Source organism: Rhea pennata, chromosome Z (assembly GCF_028389875.1).
Source record: "Rhea pennata isolate bPtePen1 chromosome Z, bPtePen1.pri, whole genome shotgun sequence".
Lineage (NCBI taxonomy): Eukaryota > Metazoa > Chordata > Aves > Rheiformes > Rheidae > Rhea > Rhea pennata.
This window is the reverse complement of record NC_084702.1, coordinates 65,089,447-65,112,826: the sequence shown is the minus strand read 5'-3', so window position 1 is coordinate 65,112,826 and position 23,380 is coordinate 65,089,447. Positions and strand designations below refer to the sequence as shown.

The 23,380-nt window shown below is 38.7% G+C and overlaps 1 protein-coding gene across 1 annotated transcript in view; it reads left to right on the top strand.

The window, feature by feature from the left end:
* Positions 1-1,473: 1,473 nt before the first annotated feature.
* The window catches only part of PARP8 (poly(ADP-ribose) polymerase family member 8), a 133,354-nt gene continuing 111,447 nt past the window's right edge, over positions 1,474-23,380 (top strand). The window contains exon 1 of the mRNA XM_062599101.1: positions 1,474-1,515. Coding sequence (XP_062455085.1) covers positions 1,502-1,515 — 14 coding nt within the window. The 5' untranslated portion in view covers positions 1,474-1,501. The remainder of the gene's footprint in view (positions 1,516-23,380) is intronic.

The window sequence follows — 23,380 nt, the reverse complement described above, 5'->3', positions numbered from 1 at the left end:
GTGCAGATGTCTATTTTTCTACAATCTGTTAGTTAAATGTGAAAATAAATAAATTTCTTTGTGACACCAATGCATGCCACCCTATCAAGGGTTTGCTTTGCTAGCTGTTACTTCAAAATGTGCAGAAACTATTCTAGATGTCTCAAGCAAGATCAGATTTGGAGAGAGTTAATATCCTTTGTTATAGTCATGTTGAAAAAGTAAACCAGCCTCTAATCTGAAGGCACAAACTTCACAGTAATTGAGAACAGTTACTCTGAGTATATTACTGAAGACACACAGTCTCACCTACTGCTTTAATATCACGCAAATTGCCTCTGATAAGTCTTTACTTTTCATGATCTCCGTGTTTTCCAAGCATTCAAACTCTCAAAAATCGTAATTTCTGTTTTGTGGCAAAGCTGAAGATGGTGAGAGGCGTTGTGCAGCAGGAGCCGTGCAGAAGCGCCGCCTCCGGTGCGCCGCCCTGCGTTTCGGTTTATTGCTGTGAGCGCTAGTGGGAACGCTGAAGAGGCTGGCGGAGCTGCGGCCCCCTTCCCTTTCGTTCGGGTTAGGCTGTGCGGCGTTTCTGCTCGAGGCGGGTAACGTGTGCGGGTCTTAGAGGTGCTCGGACAGCGTCAAAGGCGACACTTTTCCTGCTTTCTGTGTGGGTGGGGACAGTGTTGACCTGTTTTGTGTTTTTCTCTTATGGTTTTTTCTGGTGAACTCATATAAGCTCAGTTTCTCTGTTCTTTTTTTATTTTTTTTAAATGTGTCTGTAACACTGAAAATTAGACTTAAAGGACAGCATAAGACAAATAACCAGTAAACAGGCCTAATCCTGATTGATTATATTCGTGGTAGAGGGAATTAAGTTAAATATATTTATAAGTTAATTTCAATAAACTTTAGAAAATCTGCAACTAACAGGATCCTGCTGCTTTTAGCATCGTTTTTCATTTAATTTTTATGTATTATTTTTAGAAAGAGAGACAAGGACTTCAGCAAAAAGTGCAGTAAACTGTGTAACTAAAACTACTCTATAATTCCAAATTCCTGAATTCCTACACAGTTTTTAATAGTCTTTTGCTCTTTACTGTTTAGTGTGTAATGAAACTACACTTTCCAGCTCTTCTTTATAGACGTACAGCATGGAAAATTCTTTTCTCTCTTAAATGAAATCTGAGTTTCTTCTTCTGAAATCAGAGGATTCCAGAAGTGGGAGCTTTATGGTGGGTGGGGGAAAAAGTTTTGATAAAATCTTCAGCACTGCAGAGTCATCTTAGACAAAATTGAAGAGCTAAAGCGGGAAGAGCTTCATAGCTGTCCCAGAGAGCACATAAGGTACGTCCCTGTCCTCGTCGCCGTAGAGGCAGAGACCTCGATCCGTGTGCATTAGGAGTGCCCAGCAGCAGCCGCTCGGAGTGATCATGTATCATCACGCTCCTCCGACTTGGGCCTTTGCGTTCACGTTGGCAGAGTGGTGCCAGCAGGGACAGCACAAACAAACGTTCGCTGGAATATGCCAGCTACAGGGTACGTGGGTGCTCCGTGCAACATGCTATTTTTGTTGAAGAGAAAACTCAGTTCCAGGGTTTACCACGGTGATAGTTCTCATGGCTTTTAATTCACCCAAATAATTCACCCAAATACAGCATTTATGTAACAGGTACAGAAGTAGTCAAATATTCCTTGTGTTGATTCATTCTCAGAACTGGATGGCTTGGTACTTTAATAAAAAGTATGTTGATCCAGAGAGAAGTAGTCTTGGATATTTTTATTTTGGTAGGAAGGAAAAGAGCATTCTAAAACAAAACAGCCTGCAAACATTTTTAGTTCCTTATATGTAGGAGTGATTCTTTCAGAACATGATTGTTTTTCAGTCTCAAATATTTTGTTTAGAGTAGAGGAAACTGCATGCAGAAAACATAGGGTTTATACAAAGGAAGGAAGGCCACCAAAACTCAAATAAAGAGGCTTATTTGCCTGAAATAGGAAGGAATATCAGGAGTCAAACTTTGCATGCCTACAATTTGTGGCTTATTTATTTGTGAATAACCATTTTCACCTTTAGACTTTTCAATCTAAGTATGCATCATAACCTTATAGTTTTTTCTGACAGCTAAAGAGAGATACACTCTTAACTCCCACACTGAAAACTGCCCTGTTAGAAGTTTCCGATGGAATATATGAGCGAGGAGCTGGGATCCACACATCTTGGGTATCCATTGGTCCAGTTACTACAGATATTTTACCTGACACTGGTAGTAATGGAATTAAAATGTCTTTTTTACTTGAGTGTATGTCACACCAGACAGATTCAAAGATGAAGTCCTGAAGGTGACTTTTTAACAGTAGTTTTGACCTGGGAGGCATTTCCACACAGGAGTTACCAGCTTATAATATAACTTCTATAATGATATCAATACTTCTAGGGAAAAAATATATTTTTATGTGAAAGTAGCCCAAAATAGATCAGTATCTGGTATATGAATTTATAAATGTGGAAAAGAATGGTAATAGGTAGATTTTACTTTTAGGTCTCATTCTGCAATTGTTAATATATTTCCAAATATGCCTGTACTCAGTAGGTTGGGAAATAATTCAGCAAATATAACTTACCCTATTTGAGTTTTACCTTTTCATACAAAAATTTAATTAAAAAAGAAAAGATTCCTTGTGAAACAAAGGATGTGTAGTATATATCAGTAGTGAAAAATCTAGTCAGCTACAAAGGCAATGTAAGTTGTTTCAGCAATAACTGATATCAAGTTATCCTAGTTAATCTACCGAGTTTGATTCTGGCTTTGTAAATCCCCCAGGTGCCAGACAAAAAGGCATTTTGGGCTTCTTCATTGTTCCAGCTTCCTCTTCATCTTTTTTCACCTCCTTTTGGTTTTAAGAGCTACTGGAACCAACAGTAAGCTGTATTTTAGAATTTCAATTTACAGGGTAAGACTTTGCTATAATTATTGTATTTTGATTATTTCCACTACAAGTTAGAATAAGCAATGCTAGGACAGCTTTTTAAAAGAAAATTTTGATTTTGTTTGGTTTTAAATAAGTCTGAGAGGAAAAAGAATAAGTAATAAATTTTACATCAGTAAGGCTTCAGAAGGTGCATTGCTAAGAGTTGCATAATTGCTGGAACATAAAGATTTCAGAGAATAATGTAAAATGGTTTACTGTGAGGATGTTGGGTTATTCTGACTATTTAGATGGCTTATATTCCTCTGACTGACTTCCTCTATTATTTGAAAAAAGTCTGTTAGAGGAAATTTCAATCTATTTGTGTGGCTCCCATTCCCATGCCTTATAACATTTAATGTGTTTGTCCTCATATCAGCCTTGTGGGTGATATTAACTGCACTGAGACACTAACTGACTTATCTGAGGTAACCCAGGAAAAGTGTTGTGCTTCCCTGTTCTTACCTAACTCGTTTTTCCTTGTGCCAGGTTACTTTTGATTCCCTGGGATTAAGCAGAGGGTGGGTAAGTAGAAAAGGCTACTCAGGATGTACTGAATATTAGGAAGTAGCAGTATTTGTTTTGATTTATTTTGTTATTCCTCTTTAGAGAACTCTGCCCTTTGCACAGATAATATGTTTGGACTTGGCTAGGGAAGAATTTGAGGTGCCCCTCTGCCACAGGTCACAGATTGCAAGGTGGGCATCGAGGAGCACAGACAGCTGTGTGGACAGGGTCACTTTCATGAAGCAAAATTTCCAGGACTTTTGTACATTGACATTATGTTGGAGGCTGGATTTCAAGTACAAATGGCCTGAAAGAATTAATGCTGAGCACAAGTTTGTTACCCTCTGTGATTCCTGCAAGGGATTTTGATTGTTTGCAGATCTCTAGACTTGATGGTTTTGAATTTACAGCCAGTGTAGTATATGGACTGGGTAAAAGGCTATTTTGGAAGCTGAAGGTTCCTACAGAGGTATCTTTTTCTGGACTCAACAGATAGAGTTGATACAGTACGGTCTAGTTGTACTGTAAAAATGATGTGCGCACTGCTACATTTGAACTGTCCTGGGATCTCATAATCAGAAATAAAATTTCAGTTATAGTTTCTTACTTTTTTTCAACGTCTGAATATTTTGTAAAATTGTTTAAGACTTCTTGTGAAGTTGCTAAACTAAAACCTATTAATTCTAAATTACTTTAAGACCTTTTTCTTTTGATAATACACCCTTGAGAATGATGGTATTGCAGTGCATTGTACCGGGGTAGTGCAGGTGTTAATTACATTTTTTTAAGTAATCATGAAGTAGTTTGTACTTCACACAGAGACTCCATGCAGTAAGCTAACTGAGCATAGTAGTAGGAAAACAGGGGAATAGATTGGTATTGAAGTCAGTGCCTGGAATCTCTGAATGGGGTAGAAAATGCATGATCCTCTTCTCATATGCTTTATTTAGTCACTCTTTTACTTAATAGTGCTTTGCTTGGGTAAGGGAAAAATAAACTCATATGTGGGTATGGAAAGACCTCCTGAATCATCTAGTGCATCACAATTTTTATCAGTGCACCACAGCTCGTCACTATTTTTACAGTTTCTCTGACATTCCTATCCTTCAACAGTGAAAGAGAAACCAGTCCTAAAAAGACTCATTACAATGCAGTAGTTTTTCCAGCTGTTATGTGCTGCAGAAGTTGCTTTGACCACTGAAAATCGGTAAGTCGGATCTTTCCCTTCTAATGGGGAAAAAGCCTGATTCATGTGCATGTATTACTTTTCTGACAGTTTTCCCTTTAGTCTACTTACTCGTGCTTGAAGAGCTTTGCACTTTTGAGCAGACCTTCAAATGCATTTTTATTGGATCCTTGCAAGGAAAGTCCATCTGGAGATGGACTTGAATTGGAGAGCATGATATGGTCCACACATCACTTAATTTAGTCTCACTAACAGGCTGAGCAATGAGCTTTCAATTACTGCATTTCTCACTCCTTGCAAGCTGCAAAATGAATCTTTATTGAAGTAGTCTTTTGTCAGAAGGAAGGGGGATGTTTTTATATTGTACATTTTTCCTAAAACATGTGTTGGATACAATGTTAACAAAAAAAAAACAACTCCAAAAAGCCCACTTTGAGTTTTGCAAAAGAGGAACTTTTAAAAAGAGACAGGATCTTGTAAGAGCAACCTGAAGTCAACTGAAGCCGGAAACATCACTGTTTCCAATTCTTTGTCTGTATGCCAAATATGCAGCTTATCTGATTCTCAGTATGACTGTCCACATTTAGTCCTAAACAGACATCCTCTGTAGTTCAAAAAATTAAACTTCTGGGCTTTTTAAAAGGAAACACGGTGCAAAAGAGAGATATCATACAAAAGGACTGGATTTCTCTGGGAACTGACCAAAAGTTTTCCCAGAAGTTTTCTACTGAGAACAGCAGTGCTGTTTTATGTCTCTTACTCAGAAAATGCCTGTGTAGTGTTTGCTACTTTTTGTGCTCCTAAAGCAGAAGCTAGAAAATAATGTTTATCAATTGCGTATTTGTTTCTTGTTTGTTAGGTGTTACCTGTGATAGCTCTTGACATGCTTTTTCTTGTGCATGTGAGTATAATTTGAATGCAGAATTACAATCCTCCATTTCTTATCAAAGATGATAGAAAATGTGAATATGGTTCCTCTAATGCTAAGTCTACATAGTCTTTTTTTCTGTATCACTGTTCTTTCTGCATAGACCTAGAAGGAAAATGCTGTTTGTGGAATGCTGTCAAATCTTGAACTGGAGCCTCAAGAAACTGGCTTATAGGAAACACACATCAAATTCTTCATAGTATCTCTAAGGCAGCTGCTGTACTAATCTGTAGTCACAGATCAGCATGTAGGACAGTGTTTGGGATTATGCTAAAGGCTAGAGTGTGATTCGCTTTTGGGAATGATCTGAATCTTGCCCCTAGTCCTTGGATTTTGGAACATAGGTGAGCTGGGACTTGGGTGCAAGGTTGGGTCTGCATCTGGAAGGCAGTGTAGACATTCCCAAAACAAGCCATGGGAATATGTAAGTCAGGTTAAAAATTAAAATAAAAACAAAAAGCCCTCTTCCAATGCAAAATTAACTTTTTGTATGGTATAACAAAGTTGTAAGTTTATTTTTAGAAATAGAATAAACGTTTGGGCACAACTCTCCGGGAAAGAAAACCTCCATTTCATATCTTCTGCCTTTTATCCTGAGGCAATTTTACTACTGGTATCAATATATTGATTTGCCAGTACACTGGATTCAGTGACAGTAAGGAAGCTAGAAGGGTGTTTGCAGCTATTTTATTTTTGGGGAGTATGTGGTTGCTGCTTAGCTGGGAAATAAATTGATTTCTATCATAGTATAAATTCCACTAAATATATTTTAGAATCTCAATCTCAGTTTTTCAACTCAATAAACTCTGTTAAGAATACTAGTAGAGCTTAACAAGAGAAAAAGGTACAGCTCTCTGCAATAATTAACTAATGGGTCAAACTAGTATATAATAGAAATCACTGATACATATTAGGAAAAAACTTTCTTCTCTAAAGATAACAGAGGACAATGTCCATCTCAAAATCAAACAATTCTTCTCTGTGAATTCTCTCCAGTTCTTGTTACAAATAGTTACAATTAGCAGAAAAATAGAAAAGAAAATTGATTTGGTTTTACTTCTTTGTCTATTCTGCTGCACTTCACACAGGGCATATTTATGCTCTCTGGTTAGGCTATTACATGTCTGAGCCTGAGTTCTGTCTAACAAGCTAGTGGAATATCCTTCTCCTGGCACGCCATCTAGTTTCCTCTGTAATTATGGCTAGAAGCTGTCTCGGAGTAGAGCGAGCCCTCTTGAGGGAGCCCGAACACCCCTGATACTCATTGCAGACTGTGAATCTCTTGAATTCTGGCTCTGAGGGGAACGGTTCCTTGGGGCAGGCAGTTGAGCTGCCCCGACATCTTTGCAGCCAGCTTGTCTTCGGATACTACAGCAGCAAGCTAGGAGCTGAGACCTTCATATCATCTCTGGGCTAAACATGCACTGCAAACGTACTTTTGTACATTAGTTTCCCATTTTGTGTTCGTCTTTGAGACTGCAAAGAAATTCCTAAGCTTGCAGTGTCTGATAGTATTTCAAACACTGTTAAGAATTTGAACTGGAATCCTGTGTGATAGTAAATACCTTTCTTGTACTTTTTTGTACATATTCTTCACTCAGTTCTTGATTCCTGCTGTGCCTGATTATCTCATTGGACACTTGCATATGTAGTTCCTACATCGTTCCATTTTAAACCCCTTTTCCTTCAGAAATAGGTGAGCAGCCTATGTTGGTTTTTCTTTGTTTGAGCTATGTATTTCTTCTGTTACGGAGCACCAAGGGTCATCTGCTCCCTCAGGGATGGAGAGCCGGGAGCCAAGGGGATAACGCAGCCACCAGGGCAGGGCCTCGCCGGCCAGGACGAGCCCTGCAGCAACCAAGTGAGGGGGCTCCGAGGTGGTGGCCAGGTCTAGCCAAGAATTGGGATCAATGGTGATGAGGCAGGTCTGAGCTGAAGCCAGGAGCTCCATAGTCAGTCATCAGCCCACAGTGAGAGGGGTCTGGGTCAATGGGGTCCATGGCCAGGGATGAGCATGACTGTGGCATGTCTCCAGCAGAGCTCAGGCAGAGACTGGTGACCTCAGGCTGAAATGGGGGCTGGCAGGACCTGGGCATGGTAGGGGAGGCCTTGGGGGTGGACAAGGACAGGGAAGGCTGAGGATGCATACAGGGCCCTGGCATCCTCTTTTAGTTATGACATGTCTGAAATTGAATACTCCAGGTGTTTTTAAAAGGGCTGAAATTATCTCTATGTACAGTAGAAAAATGTTTTGGTGTAAAAAGCTCAGAATGCAACAAGATTTTATAATGCATTTTATATAGATCACTGAATACTTTTATGATGGTAACAGCATTCACTCAGTGCCGAGACAAGCTAGTTTTGAACCGTTGACTTGCAAAATAGGAGAGATGACCATTTTCTGGAGATACCTAAGCTACTATATAGCTTTTAATGTCAAAAGCTTTCATTGCTCCTTGCTAGATACTGAAGGTTTGGTTGGTTTTGGTTGGGTTTTGGTGCTCCCTCTTTAAGGAGGGAAAAGGAGTCAGGTGAGACTGGTTGTGAAAAAATTATGCATTCAGTCAAATGTCACAGTGTAATTACATGAATATTCCTAATAACTGAATTTTACTGATAGTATTAACTTCTGAAGTGTTATTTTTCTCTGACTGGCATAATGCTGTTCTGCTGAGTATTGCATAAAACTGTTGAAACTATGATACGGTGTACAAGATAGTTAAAAAACGAGTACTTTATTGAACATATAGTTTAAAAGGAGATGGGGAGAGTTTATGTCCAAAACAGAGGTGAAAAGCTGAAATAAGAAATGAGCTGTGTTTTTAGGGAGGGTCTTTTATTCCTAGATCTGCATGCAATTTTAATATCTCAATATTAATTACTCCCACAATGAGCTCTAGTAAAGAAACAGAAACAGCATATAAGCATGGAGAGAATGTCAAAGAAGTATCAGAAGTATCATGGGGATGAAGGACTAGTATGACCCTGAAGACAAAAAAATATTTTTTAAACAGTGTTTTCAGAAGAAGGATAAAAAGTAAAAAGGCTTTCAAATGTAAGCAAATGGTATGTGTTAGTCTCCTGCATTTTGCTTAGTCTAGAGACACAGACATTGTAAATAGATAGGACTGCATCTAAGAGTGCCTCATGGTGAAAGGAGCCTTTCTTCTAGAAGAACCTATACATATAAAATTGTGAATATTGGTCATATGCCTAGGTCAAAAGGTGTAATATTTTAACATACTCTCTGTGGTCCTTTTGCTCATCTTTCTGGTAATGATAAAATCATCCAAGCTTTTTTTTTGAAGCATCTCTCTTATGCATAATGTAGTAGGTTGGATTGTGACTTTGTTAGGTCTATTTCACATGCTTAGAAATTTGAGAGAATACTGAATACTGAATCTTGGCAAAGGATTTTTTTTAAACCAAATTCCATCAAAAAACAACACAAAACAAAGAGACAGCCTTAGAAATGATATCTTGGATCTTCCTTGCAAACATTAAAATTCATTCTTTCAAACATGTGAATGCAGCAGTTATACTGGTATGTCTGCCTAAATGCTACTAAGAACATCCCTGTAAACTGATAATTACCAAAGCAAAAACATAGTTATCTAATTCTAGTTGATACTTTCAGAGTTTTAGTAACGATGATAAATATGTTGTGAAAAATTTCAGGAACTCTTGAGAGCTTTTTTGCTTGTTTAGGAGAAAAAAAGAGATTTGCAGTTATATGGGTCAGATACTGAGCAGTGGTTTAGTGCAACACTTTTTAAATATCTTTAAGCAGTAGATGCTTAATTTGCCAGCGGTAAAAATGAGAGCAGTGGTAAAGCCTACGGAAACCACTTTTGTGAAAGCAGTGGTTGTTATGTGCCTTTCGGTATTCTTTTGTGCGCCTTCCCCCACATATAAAGCCTGCAGTCACTTACCGGGATGCAGATCCTGTTTGTTCACTTGCTGCACATACCCAGCCCTCCCTCAGTTCAACCATTTCCCCATCTCCCTTCATGATGAGAAAAAATGTGACTTGAGAAATTTATACCGTAGAGGAGGACTCTTGTCCCTTTGTTCTTGTCTTTGCACTAAGGTCTCTCATGGTTTATAGTTCAAATGTTGTTCTGGATTTCAGTTCATTGCTTATTTTCTTGGAGCAAGAAATTCAGCTCATGTACATGAAAATCTGCTCACCTACCATTAAGCTCATTTTAAAGCTCTCTATTCAGTACTACAGTCAGCAGTTTGCTTATATTTTTATGCATGTAGTCTGTCATGAGTTTGTATCTTCTAAGGACTCACACTTCCTCCCCCTCAGCAAGGGATCGTCATTTCCCTTCCCCATCCCTCAGGCTTGTCCTGAAACTCTGAAGCACTTTGTCCTTTTAACAGACTCCCTTCTGTCCCAGGTCCAAGAACGAAGACAATACTTTCATTTTTCCTACCTAATTGGTGTGTTGGTAGCTATGCTTGTTACAGTCACTTCAGAATATACTGATTTCCTTAATGAAGAGGTAAGGCAAATCTGCCTTTGTCTCTCTAGTATAGGATTAAAAAAAAAAAAAAAAAAAAAAAACGTAATCAGATATTACAAGATCATCTCAAGCAAAGAGTTTTTGACTCCACCATCCCAACTAGATTGCCTGTACTTCATCAATAGCCAGAACAGAGGTAGGGACCTATGAGTCTCCAGGACTGACCATGACCTAAATAGGTTGCTGTAGGATAAGTCATGAAATAACATCTTCACAACATCCGGAGCAGGAGAAAAAACCCTTGTGAGAAAAGAACTAAGTAGACATTTGCTCTTCCACTTGCTCACCATCTCGCATGGCCTGGGAGAGCCTGTAACCCCAGACAAGGATGCGGTGGCTGTCCTCCCCACCCCGTCTGCCATAGCTCTTATATTTGTCATGGCAAAATTAAAGATTAATTATCCCAAAGACACAGACTGAAAGGGAGCATGAATCTTTAGCCTTGTGGTTAGAGCACTCACTAGGGACTGACTAGAACTCTTCTAAATCCTATTTATGACTTTATTCAGTAACTCTTTCTGAAACAGTGTGGGAATCCAATTTTTGTTTCATTTCAAATTTCAAATTGTCTTTTCTCAGTGAAAGTCTTATCCACTAGTCCTCAAGTAATGTCCTTCGTGTTCTGAAAACACGATTCAGTCCTGTCATAGGAAGCAGAAGAGCTCTGGCAGAAGGAGAAGGTGCTGAGCCTCACCTCCAAGGTGTTAATGTCACTATTAGTAACTCCAGAGCTTGTGAATACAAATTTGAAAATGATCTTTTCTTCACAGGTCAAAAACCAGAAGACAAACAACATATAAAATGATAGAGGAGGTTCCTTTTTCTTCTCTTCCCTCCCCACATGAGTCCATCATGTTCCTGCCTGGTGTTTCCAAAGTGTGCATGTCTGCCCCTGCAGGCACCCGCAGCCCTCACTGTCCCTGCCCACCCTGGGGCCTCATTTCAGCCCTCCCTGGGGCCGTCAGCCTGAGTTACGCTGTGGGTGTCCGGTCTCCAGCCCTGCCTCCAGGAGGGACTGCAGACCCCCAGTACAGCTCGTTTCCAGCTCGGTCTCCTGCTGCTCCTGGCAGGACTCCCTGGAGGGTCCCTGGACCCACTTCATCATTTTGCCACGTCCGGGGCCCTTGTGGGAGCCAGGAAGCACTGAGAGGCTGTGGCACCGGGCCGCGGTCGGTGTGGGCACGGCCACGCGGGCATCCTCGGCTCCCGGCGTGGCCCTCCTCGGGAGCAGCTGGCCCTCACGGTGCCCGGGCAGCGAGCGGCGGTCGTTTTCTGAAGTCGCCAGATACGGTTTTTTCTCTTGTTTTGACTAGATGGCAGCCGGGGCCGACGGGTATTTCTGTCGTTGCAGCTGTGCCTGTGTTGTGTACAGGACACCAAATTAGGCCAGAGAGAGACCACCAAAGCAGAAAACCACCACGTCAGCAGACAATAGTGTTATTTGTATGTTAGACCCTGCTCCAAACAGTACATATGAGTTTCATCTAATTACAGTTTAATTAATAACAGACCTTGGAGTGAAGACCAGGAAAAGGTCTTTGTAAAGTTAAATCCCTTTTATGTTACTGCCAGCTCCAGAAATTCAGTTAATGAATAGAAATTCTTTGCTCCAGTGGGACAGCTTCACCAGTAAGGTGGTGAATACTGGTTAGGATATCCTTCTGGGTGATGGGAAGCCTCGCGGGGGGATCCTTGAGCAATGGCTCCTTTTGCTTACGAGAGTGTCCTTGCACCCGGCAAGGCATAGCCTGTGCCACCCCATGGCATCTGGGTGCTTCCAAGGTAAGGTGCCAGCTAAATGGTGTTTCAGGCCAAGTAGCTAATTTCTCTCTGATGCCTACATTAAGGACCTCTCTCTTCCTTGCATTTATCCCAGGTTCATATGAATTGTCATTTGATTGCTATATTGCATACCTCCTAAGGGTTATGTAGTCTCTAAGGAATGCCTTCTATTCTTCTATTAAAAAAAAAAAATCACTGCCTGAAGACAAGCAAACCCTCCAGTTATTGTCATCAGGAATCTTTTCAGAACCATAGTAAATACAGCTTTGTCTTTAAATGCTCTCTTTCATTCTCTTTCAGGAATGTCTAGATTTGATATCAGTCTAGGATTTTAGTATTTCATTTTATCTAAAGGAAAAATAGCAAAGCAAAACATGGTATTTCTTATTTCTTTACTTACGATTTTGTTCTCTGAAGTAGGGCAATGAATTTGTACTACTGGCATGTAATTGCCTGAAGTAAAGTAATATTATCTGTAATTTTATTGTTTTAGCAGTTCTTGGAGAAAAAATACACCTGTATGTGCAATTTGCTCGCTCACCACTTTTAAGTCTTAGTAGAAATTGCCTATGTTGTACAATAGTCAGCATTTTGCCAATATTTTTATGCATACAATTTGTCATCAGTTTGTGCCTCTTTAGGCAATAATTTTCTAAATAGTCTCTTCCAGTTGCAGTGTTTACAAAATTTCAAAAAAAAAAATTAAAAAAAAGAAAAAATGTGTTTTATTTTGTGGTACACTTCAGTAAAGGGCAGAAGAAAGTGTGGAGGTGGAAATATTATAAACCAAAGCAAGGTGGCATTTCAGTTCCAGATAATATAATGAAGTTTGGACACAACATCCCATAACGTATCGTATTTCCTATACTATGCAGAAAATCAGCCAGAAAGAAGGATTTTCACAACATCTAAGAAGGTATCAGTAAAACAGCATACAGATGATTGAATTATTCCAAACTGGGAAAACTTGCAGAGATCAATGAATTTTCTAGTGTCTGGTGACTTTTGCTGGTTTATACTTTAAAAGTTGTTCCTAGCCTTTTCCTGTGACCATGTTTAAAATTCTCAGGTAGCTCACAGACTATAAGCATTTCCAAGTACTAAAATAAATATCAAGATACTGAGAGAAGCTGAACTGAATGCCCTTCTCTCGTTCCCCTCCACCCCTTCCCCAGATACTGGAAACTCTCAATAACACTCATATGTCAGTTTTGGCCAATATATCATGGTCATTTGGGGGTAGATTTCTTCACGACCAAAGGTGAAATAAACTTTACTGTGGCAAAAAATATAAATATCTTTTTAGGTCAAAGGGTAATTTGAGATTTTTTTCTTTAATAATCTCTAGTATAGCTTCAAGACTGTTCTGTTTCACCAGAGAAAACTGTTCGCTCAAAGATGATTTTGGAGAAGGAATAACGGATGTGCTGTTGTGACAGCGTAAATAGCTTCAATAAACTAATTATTTGCCAAAATCAGCCATATTTTTAGAGATGAACAGAATGGTATTAGATCTGAGATTCCAATTTCTGGAACAGAGATCAGAGAAGATTAATATAAATGTAGAGGCAAAAATTGATCCCTTTAATGTAAAACAATAAACAAGCAAACTGTTCCTTGTTTATTTGTTATTTTGTATGCTTTTACTACCCTCCAAACTAGCATATCCCCTGCATTCCTTCCTCTTTTCCATTTTTTTTCTGTTAATGTATTCTAGGTTTATAATTCTTTCCAATGATATATATTTAAAACTTGTTCATTTTTTATTCATTCTTTAAGATTGTGTTGCTACACTGTATTCAATGTACTCTTGTCAGCCTTATACAAGATAGAGAAACAGTTGCTAGTAATAAATTTTGCATGTACTTCAAAATTAAATACAGTGCTTATATCTAATTTTAGGCTGCCCTACAGCATTATTGAGCAGAACAATTATTGCAATTCAGTACAACAGAGCCTGAATATATGGATGGCTGTTTATTAACCACAAGACGATAGTTTAACACAAACCCCTCCTACTTGGTTATACTTAAACAACCAGCAGTCGTATTTCTTCAGAAACCCAGGAGAGATTTTTCTCTTCTTCAGACCAGAAAATAGCACTGTGTAGTAATGACCTAATTCAGAAAGAGGAAATTCCTCCTAGATATGAGAATGTAAACTAGTATTACCTTAGAACAGAAGATGCATAGAACATGCATTTGGACCTATATTTGAAATAAAAAAGTTGTCATAGGTGGGTTTTTTTTACCTGCATTGTGATATTTAACCATATTATTTTCAGAAAGATAAGATATTAGTACTTTACCAATGAAGCACTAGCAAATAAGGCATAAGGTTAAACTATACTACTGATGTTTAGCAATGACACTTAGAAGTGAGAGTCAGAATCACTGTGGTGCTCCACGGAGACCTCTGTGGGGTCTATAGGAGACTTTCCTTCCTCAGCCTCAAAGGATTGAGTTCGACTGTAGTCCCAGAGGATATCTGTAGCTTCTTTATGCAACTCTTCCTACAGTGGATTTTCTACCAGCCTGGAAACCGTGCAATCAGAATGTCCATGCCTTTGTTTTATTTCATATTTCAGATTTATCTTCATGTCTTTTAAAGAAAATCTGTCATTGCTGTTTATTTTCTAATTTCTGATGGAAATCTTTTTGTGCACTGTAGTTTATCTTCTATGCAACTGCTTGCACAACTCACATGCTGGCAGATAACAGGAAGAGGAACAGTAAAAAGTTTAAGAAACTGAAGGCAGTCACGGACAGGCACAGCAGGCAGTCTGGGGACACCTCCAGCCCACAGCGGAGGAGGAAGCTCTGGTTCCCTCATGATGCTTGCAGCTGGGTGGAATGGGGAAATGGGTTTCAGAGCATGTCCACTCGTTTAGTAGGGCAGACAGCTTACTTCCAGTTATTGAGGGAGCAGTGGGGGCCACGTGATGGGAGCCTCATCCTGTACAGTTAGCTGTCCCCCGGCTTCCTTCAGTGTCACAGTAACTTTTGCCATGTGCTCTTTCACCTGTAGCATGATCATAATACTGATAGGAAGACAAAGGGCATATTTTTGGAAAAAATAATCTAGTATTGAGCTTCTACTATAAAAGCAGAGTAGCTTAGAATGAAAAAAAAAGTGTGATGGGAGAAAACTTTTTAATTAAAACCAGAATATCCACTTATGTTGTCCACTTGACTTTTGTATCTAGCACATTTCCTTTCTTGTTCACCTGTTATTTTGTATTTAGAAAAAAAAATCTCCCCAACTTCTCAACCCCACTTATCTCCCAGAAGACCCCAAAGAGAATAAAATTGCACAGCTCAGTTTGCTGGACAGTCTTAAAGCGCAAATAATCTGTATAGGCAAAAAGCAATTTTTAGTTCACAAGTACAGGGCCTTAGATGTCTAACTGAATAGTTCTCATTGCGTGCAGTTAGAGGGCAGTGGTACACACCTTACACAGTTCCTCTCTCCCTCAGCGTGTTATTTGCTGTGATGTCAGAGACAATCCGATAGCAAAGGCTGTAACTTAAAATCCTTTCTATATTTTGTAGAATAAAGTTATGAAGCTCCCAGTTATTTTTAGGTGTACATCAGGCAGCAAACACACAAAATCTTTAAAGAAAGCTGCAGAAGGTCACATAACAGGCTTTATCCTTTGGAGCTACTGGAAGAAGTTTGATTTCCATATACCAGTACAAAATATTTTTGAAGGCTATCCTGAACTATCAGCTAGAGTGCTTTAAGCTAAATATACCATGAGACAAAGAATGAATACAAAGATACAGATTTCCATACTCATTTCTTCCAGAAAAATTAGAAATGCTACATTACTTGCTTAAAAGGTAACATAGCCATAAGACAATACATAATTTTAAAATGTGAAAGAATTTAATGGGCCATACGCCACTAAAGGAAATGAGTTTCTGAACTGGTGATCAGACGCTTGCATGGAGAGTAACTATGTCATTCTTTTTGCAGGATTTTTCTGAATTATTTTCCTCACAAGTGTTATTTAAAATAATTTATTGGATAGTATCACAGCTCCCCTCTGGGTGGGAGGTTAGAACTGAAGGATGTTCTTAATAAGGATTGCTTTTATGGATCTCGCAGTCTGGAAACCAGCCTCATCAAGAACATTGCAGTCTCTTTAGGCAGAAGTGACGTTTGTTATTCCAGGCAGTGAGAAGGCAACTGCTTTACTTGGGGCACTGTGCCCTCATAAACAAGGATCTGCCAATCTGTTCCCAGACTATCTGCAAAATGGTTTTCAGAGTCCTTCACACCATCATCGTGAGCATTGTTTCCTCGGTGATTTGTGTCCTTACCCACTTGGCTAACTCCCACTGTCTAGACCTGAGCTATCCTTCATCGCCACTGTGGTGAAGAAGTAAATGAGATAACTGCTTCATGTTATTTGGCCTTCTGTTTTCTTAAACTCCTCCACTTGGTGATGAATTGTTTATTTCTCACATCAGGTGTTATCTGCAGTACAGTTCAACTGGCATTTTTTAGGAACCCTGATGTTAAATGACATATTTTATATGTAAGGAGGTTTATGTTTTAGAGGGTAAGATTTATGTTCTTGCCTTGCTTGGGTAAGTAGACTGCTTGACTCTAATCAATATGAGTTAGATAAGACGAAGATAAGACTGTGGGAATTTCTCAGAATAGCTGCAACCATTCACTGGGATCTGCTGTGATCCTGTCCCCTCCCTTAAACCGGCATGTTGCTTAAGGTATGACTCTGTAATAAGCCACTTGAGGAGCTAATCTGGCTCAAAATTGCATGTTTTGTAGACCTGTTTTTTGGCTCCATGCCCCGAACCAGCTCACTGTGGGTTTGCACAAGCACCCATGCTGGCCTAAGGAACAGCCTTAAAACACACAGCCAAAGGTGGAAGGGAAGTGGATTGTGGAACTTGGATTTTAATCTGTGAAACTTTGTCTTTATTCTCGGGGGGGGGGGTATATGCAGAACTACCTTGTGCAGTACGTTACAAAGGCTTTTCTTTTCATCCACATATAAATGCATATTGAAAGTTTAGTCTGACTTTTTTATCTTTGCTTCTGACTCTTTCTTTATCCCTCTTTCAGTTTGTCTCCTTGCATTTCTATACACTTAAAAATTTTCCATTTTATAGCCATTTTCTTAGACCATATTTTGACCCTGGACCACCAGGTGAGAAATTGTGCTTTAGAGAATATTAATGATTACGTCCATTGAGTATTGTTCTGAGAACCAAGGATTTCCAGACTCCAGAGGTGCTCAAGTTATAGCTCATTTTCCTGGATGTGCCTCTTCTTACTTGGGGCTGCTTCTTTCTTAGCAGATTATCAGACTGCTAGATAAATATTTAATGTTTTTATCAAGTCATAAAAAAGGCTTTTTAAGGGAGATCTTGAGTTACTTATTCTGATTGATTGTGTAGATGCTTTTTTCCCAGCTGAAAATAATCTGCTGCATTGAATAGTGTGGCTCTTACAGTCACTCCAAATATCAGAAAGCTGAACTCAGTTCTTTCCTCTTCAGGAGGTTCAGTCCTCTGCTTCTAAACAGAGTGCCATAAATACTATGCACTCAGATGAGTGCTCTTGCTCCGTTCTTGTAAAGCTCTTTCTCTAAGCCAAAAGTGCAGCGGGGAAGGGACTGGGATCCTCTTAAATGACTGTTCAGACAACGGAGCTGAGGATTCATTCCTTCTCCCTTCATGTGCCCTTCAGATACAAGCGCTGCTTCACTCAAGGCAGGAACAAAACCAAACTTGACTTCTACCAAGTAGCCAAACTAAAAGCTGGGAGGATTTTCTGGAGCAGGAACTTCTTGCCGAAGGTTTTTCACCTTCTTTAAAACACTCAAATAAATATGAAAATGCACAGCTGTGAGACAAAATGATATGGTATCTCTTCAAGCCTCTAAGCTACTGAATAAAAGGATGTTTCTTCACAGTCTAGTTTTATGACTCCTTGTTTTTCCTCAAATGAGTGTCCCAAAATGAAACATTTTGTTTCAGGCTGAAAAGAACAATTTTGTGTTAAAAGGACCAGAACTCCTTTATCTCTTGTTCCAATGACAAAAAGAGATAACCTAAATAAATTTAATTTGATACAAACTGAATATGAGTTTTTTTCCTTTGATTCAGCAGCAAAAGTCTTGGCCTTCAGAATGCTGGCGACTTTTCCCCTTCCATTTTTAGGGAAGTATGAATTGTGGCATCATTATTTAAATACTTCTGTGTGAACAGCTATCAAGTAATGTACTGCTTGAAAACTGTTCACTCTAAATCATATCTTTAACTAGTTATAATACATTATCCATGACGTGTGATTGAATTATGCTACATGATATTGTGTCTATTTCCTGACTATGTAAACAGAACAAAAGAATTTTCTGGCTGAAACATGAATGCTAATATTGGTACAAGACTTATCGTGGCTGCATATTGACATCATGCAATAACACAGCCTTGCTGAATATATTTGAAAACAAGCAAGTATAAGGGATGGCATAATAGCCAAATTGAAAGGGATTTGTAAATGTGTCCATGAATAATTTTTCCTACTATTTACCCAGCTCTTGTCTTGTAACTGAGTTTACTGAAATGCATAAATCAGTACTGAGTATTTTAGGAGTCTATCCAGCTGCATTTCTCTTTTAGCATTCACTTGTCAGCATGAAATATTGTGCCAAGAGCTATATCTGTGCAGTTTAGAGAATTTAGATAATTATGTAGGAAGATGGAAAATTAATTTAATAAAAAACCCAGGGTTTATAGTACAGAACTGTCTGTAGCTGCATTAAAAATATCACCAAGACACAACAACTAAGATAAATCTTCTTATGTAACATTTTATCACTGTTCTGCACACCAAAACCTTAACTATAATATAGAGCATCTCTATAAAACTCAAATAGTTTAACTACAATGATGGACATACTGATAATTGATTTAGGGGAACTGCAGACACGTAAGGAAAAGTTTGTGGAAGCATTATCATCTGATGATTTTACTTCCAGGTTTTCAACCTTGAAATACTTCCAAAGATTTATGTGATAGCCTCATGGTTTTTGCCATTTTGGGAGAAAAAAAGAAAAGCATAAAATATAAAACACTATTAAATATATATATATATATATATAATAATTGATATTTAAATCTAGAAATCAGTGATAATGACCTGGTTTTAATTATGGTTGTTTTTCTATCCCGCTCCCATGCGGCAATGATAGCTGTATCATTGAGTTAGTCTGTTTACACAAGTATGTATTTTATGTTGTGAATGTTAGAAGAAATTCATTTTATACTATACAAGCTACAGTGTGAACATGCTGTAAACATTGTAAAACAACCTTATCAGTCACAAGACAGCTCACCTACATTTTATTATAAATTGAATTTGTGTTTATGAATGTTAGATGGGACAATAATAAACACAAAGTTCAACCAAAACAGATGGGGCTCCAACAGGATTTGTAAAATGGGTTACTTCGCTGCTGGCAGCCCAGATCTCATTTCAGACAAAAATGCAAGCAGAATTGAGGAAGAGGAAGGAGAAAAAGGTCACATAGATGTTCTGAAAAACACACTGAATCCAGAAACCTTTAATAGTATTTTTTTTCCTCATTAATTTTGTGGTTTTGAAGTAAATATGTTGCCCCTCTTGGCTAAGGTAGGGGAATTGCTCGGGAGGGAATCTTATCTTTTTCCCTTTATTCCTTTTGGATATAAACTTGGTCTTGTGGCATGTTCTGTGTATTGCAGAAGGAACATGGCACTGTGAAAGCTCAAACCCTTACTCTTTCTGGGCATTGCTTAATCAATAGAGATATACCAACCTCCTTTCTCACAATGACATTTATGCATCTTTTTTCAATAATGGCAGTGAATTTTTGGGGTATCCTTGTCCAGAATATGTTGTTCTTAAAGAAGCTTGCTCATAATATTTTCCTAAATAATACTATTAGAAACTATAGGCAGAGCTTCACTAGCATTGCAGAAAATGGCACTATTTGTTTATGCTGCATACAGATAGGTGGGTTTTAAAAATCTGAGTGAGTATGGATGTGCCAAAATTAAGACCTATGTTTAAAAACTAATTAATTGCTTCATTTTAATTCATAATGTGTCTTGCTTGCATCAGTGGGACTACTCATATTGAAAGCTTAGATGTGATTTGCAGAAGCAAAATATAACTGAATTGACAATTTCTGCAATGAAGACTTGATCTTCAATATTAGATGTTAACATTCTTAGAAATTATTTTTTTAATAAGCCAGAATGTTGACATGATGTCTTTCAAAAAAACTGATATACTTAACTATTTCTTCTCTTCCTAGTAAAACCATTACTTCTTTTCTCCAAGTTATTTCTTGATTTTCTTTTCACTAACGCCTCTATCATTTTCCCCCAACATGTCCCCCCACCAATAGTGTAGATTAATTTCTGAGCAATCTTTTTCTTGAAAATATTGCAGAGTTTTTTTGTATTTGCTGTATATCTCTCTGAGGGGGTTCAGGTTTTCTTTCACTGGCACTTTTTTCATTTCACTTGTTTCTTGTCATAGACAGCCAGCAGTCTCAGTACCAGATGTCTGAAGCTGTTGATCTGCTGAAAAGTCTTGTGAAGTTAGAAGATGGTTTTAAAAGAAAAGAATGAAATTTGATAAACATGATTTTGTACTCAAGATAAACTGTACAAAGTGCCTCAGATTAACTAAAAGGGAGTGGACTTGTTTCTCCAGATATGTTTGCTGTTTCAATTTATGGCACCACAGTATTTTTACCTAAGGATTTTGTATTTATTCCAGCCTCTTTTAGGTATAGCAAAGACAGGAATTTTTTACTAGTTTAGACTAGGGCATTACTTAGTTTTCCATAGTGAATTCTGCATTGTGGATACTGTTGGCTCAAAAAGTTCTTTAGCATTAAGATAATGGGGATACTGGGGAACAGGTTAACTTGTAGTAATTGTGAACATAGCTTGGAAACAAATTATCTGGATAGCTACCAAATGATATGGTCAGTGGGATGAATACTGTACACATAGGTTTGGCTGGATTTCCTGGCAGCTAAAGAAATAAGCTAAACCCCACACAATGTACTCGCTTGTATGAGTTTCATGTTAAATACAATGCTTGCGATACTGTTTAAAACAAAACAAAACAATACCTCCTTTGGATCCTACCCGGTTGCACAACTGTTTTACTAGAAGAGAAGCAGCCATAAAAGCTGGCCTATAAACAGCTAGAAAAACAAAACCCTTAAGCATAGGGGCACGGGACAGCAGACTGTGGGCACATGGCTGAAGGCAGCACCCATAGGGAGTCTGAAAGTTACGCTGTTGTATGCAAGCTTGGGGTGCTTTTGGTAGGAGTTAGATGAAACAGATGCACACACTCACTAATTATCATAAATGTCACTTTCTCTTATGTTTATTTCTTTAATGTTAAAGAAGACTTTGGTTTAAGAAGCCTCAGTGAACATTGCATTAACCCCTGGTCCCAATCTTCTGAAGGGAACAAATGCAGACATCCCAATCTAATTACATCTGTGGGGTTAAACACAGTTGGTTGTGCAGCAATAGCCGAGCAGACGCTAAATGAGTTTTCTTGGGTACAGGAAGCAGTGTAGTTGCAGCAGCATGAAACTCTGCTTGTGCTAATTTTCCCTCTTTCTCAGCGTCTCATTAGAGTTAGCTCAGAGATCGAAACACTGCCCCACAGCTCGCAGTGTAAATGAACATTGCTGGACTACTGTCTTCAGTTTCTAAGGGCTGATCCTGCAAGGTGCTGGGTGCTTGCAACCCTATCAGTTTCAGCTGAACTGAGAGTACTTGGCGGTTCCTTGTAATTTTGGGTTACAAATTCTTAGTTAAGAGCAGGCACAGGTTGGCTGCAATTGAGGTTGTTTTAGCAGGCAAGCATCAGTACCTGATAACAGATGGTGACATGGTGAATCATATTTACTGTTGCAGAAAATGGACAATATTGAGTATTTTGAGTAAGGTAAGTTTGAGTACTTTCTGGCATGACTGCGATTAAGAAATTGCAATCTGTATATAGGCAACATATTAGTTTTGTTCTAAGGCTTCTTTTAACTTTGCATTTGCTCAGCAATTGAGAAATTTGCTGGGTGGTAAGTTGCAGCTGTGGCAAATGATATGTGTTGCTGTGCATATGCTTGAGCCATTCACTAAATGTCGAAGGTTGGGACCAACTGTAAATTGACAGTGCTCACAAGCTTTCTCCAGGCTGTAAGCGTGGTTATTCCACGCTTGTTCTCTGTTCAGCGAATGAAAAAAGTAAAGCTCTTGAGAACAGGCTTTAGAATAGCCATAATGCCAGATAGGAAGCACAGAAGGTGGCCAGCTGAAGATTAGATCTGGCCTTCTGCCTCTCACCCGGGTTTAGGTGCTTACCTGCACCCCGTGAGATAGGCCTCTCTGGAATTTCAGATCTGATTTGGAAACCCTTTCTTCTGCTCGGGCAGGACGATGTACCTTCAGGGCTGAACAGCTCAATCACTGTTTGCGCTCTGGGCGTGCTTCTAGTAAGAGACGTTTGTAGAGACAGTAAGTGTCAACTTAGTGCCATCCTATGAGGATAAATTCACAACTCCCATTTCCCAGAGAAATATTCTGACTACCAGGCTCCAGACTAATCTGGACAGAGGCCCCGTTATTTGCCTTACTGAATACTGCTGCTGTGCAGGCAGAAGTGTCCAAGATTCATGGAAATAATGGCCATGCTGGCAAGAAGCAACTCATTTAAGGAGCTGGCAGGGAGCAGGCATAGGTTCCCCTTTGGGATTTGCTTAGGTGACTGACACCAAAAAGGCAATGGATAAAAAATGTTTAATGGATAAAAAAAGTTTAAAAATACTTCTGTTTGCCTATGTTATAAAACTCTGGTTTCTGTAGAGAAAGATCCCTTTTAGCCCTCTTCCTTCTGCTGCCTATGAAGTGGTAAAAGTGAGGTGGGGGAGGGGAATGCATAAGGTAGAAAAGAGAGACTAATGAAATTTGTTAGAAAAAATTAAGATGTTAATGGTATAAGAGTTAATGAAGAAAGGCAAAAGGAATAGGAGAAAAGAGTAACGGGAAGAGGCTGAATGATGAGATAGGATAGGATGAAGGAGGAAAAACAAGAACAAGTTAAAACGGTCATTACAAAGTTTAATGTTAAGAGTTGCAATAAATTGTGGTGTCATTTTGAACTGTGATTGCGTGATTTATTGGACATTGCTGAAAGCATTTATCATGCCAGCAGCCATCAGGATAGCCTCGCTGACATCTAGAAGGATGAATACTTGGTCTTTGATGGAAAGTTAGAGGTTATTGTCATAACAACCCCACACATCTGTGTGCAGCACCTGTACATCCTTTTTTTTTTGTTTGTTTGTTTGAGGTGACTCTTGCTGCTATCTGATATAATATTTTATAAAAAGGAGAAAAACATGGTCACTTCTGAAAGTTCAACAATGAATTAAAAAATAAGCTTTGG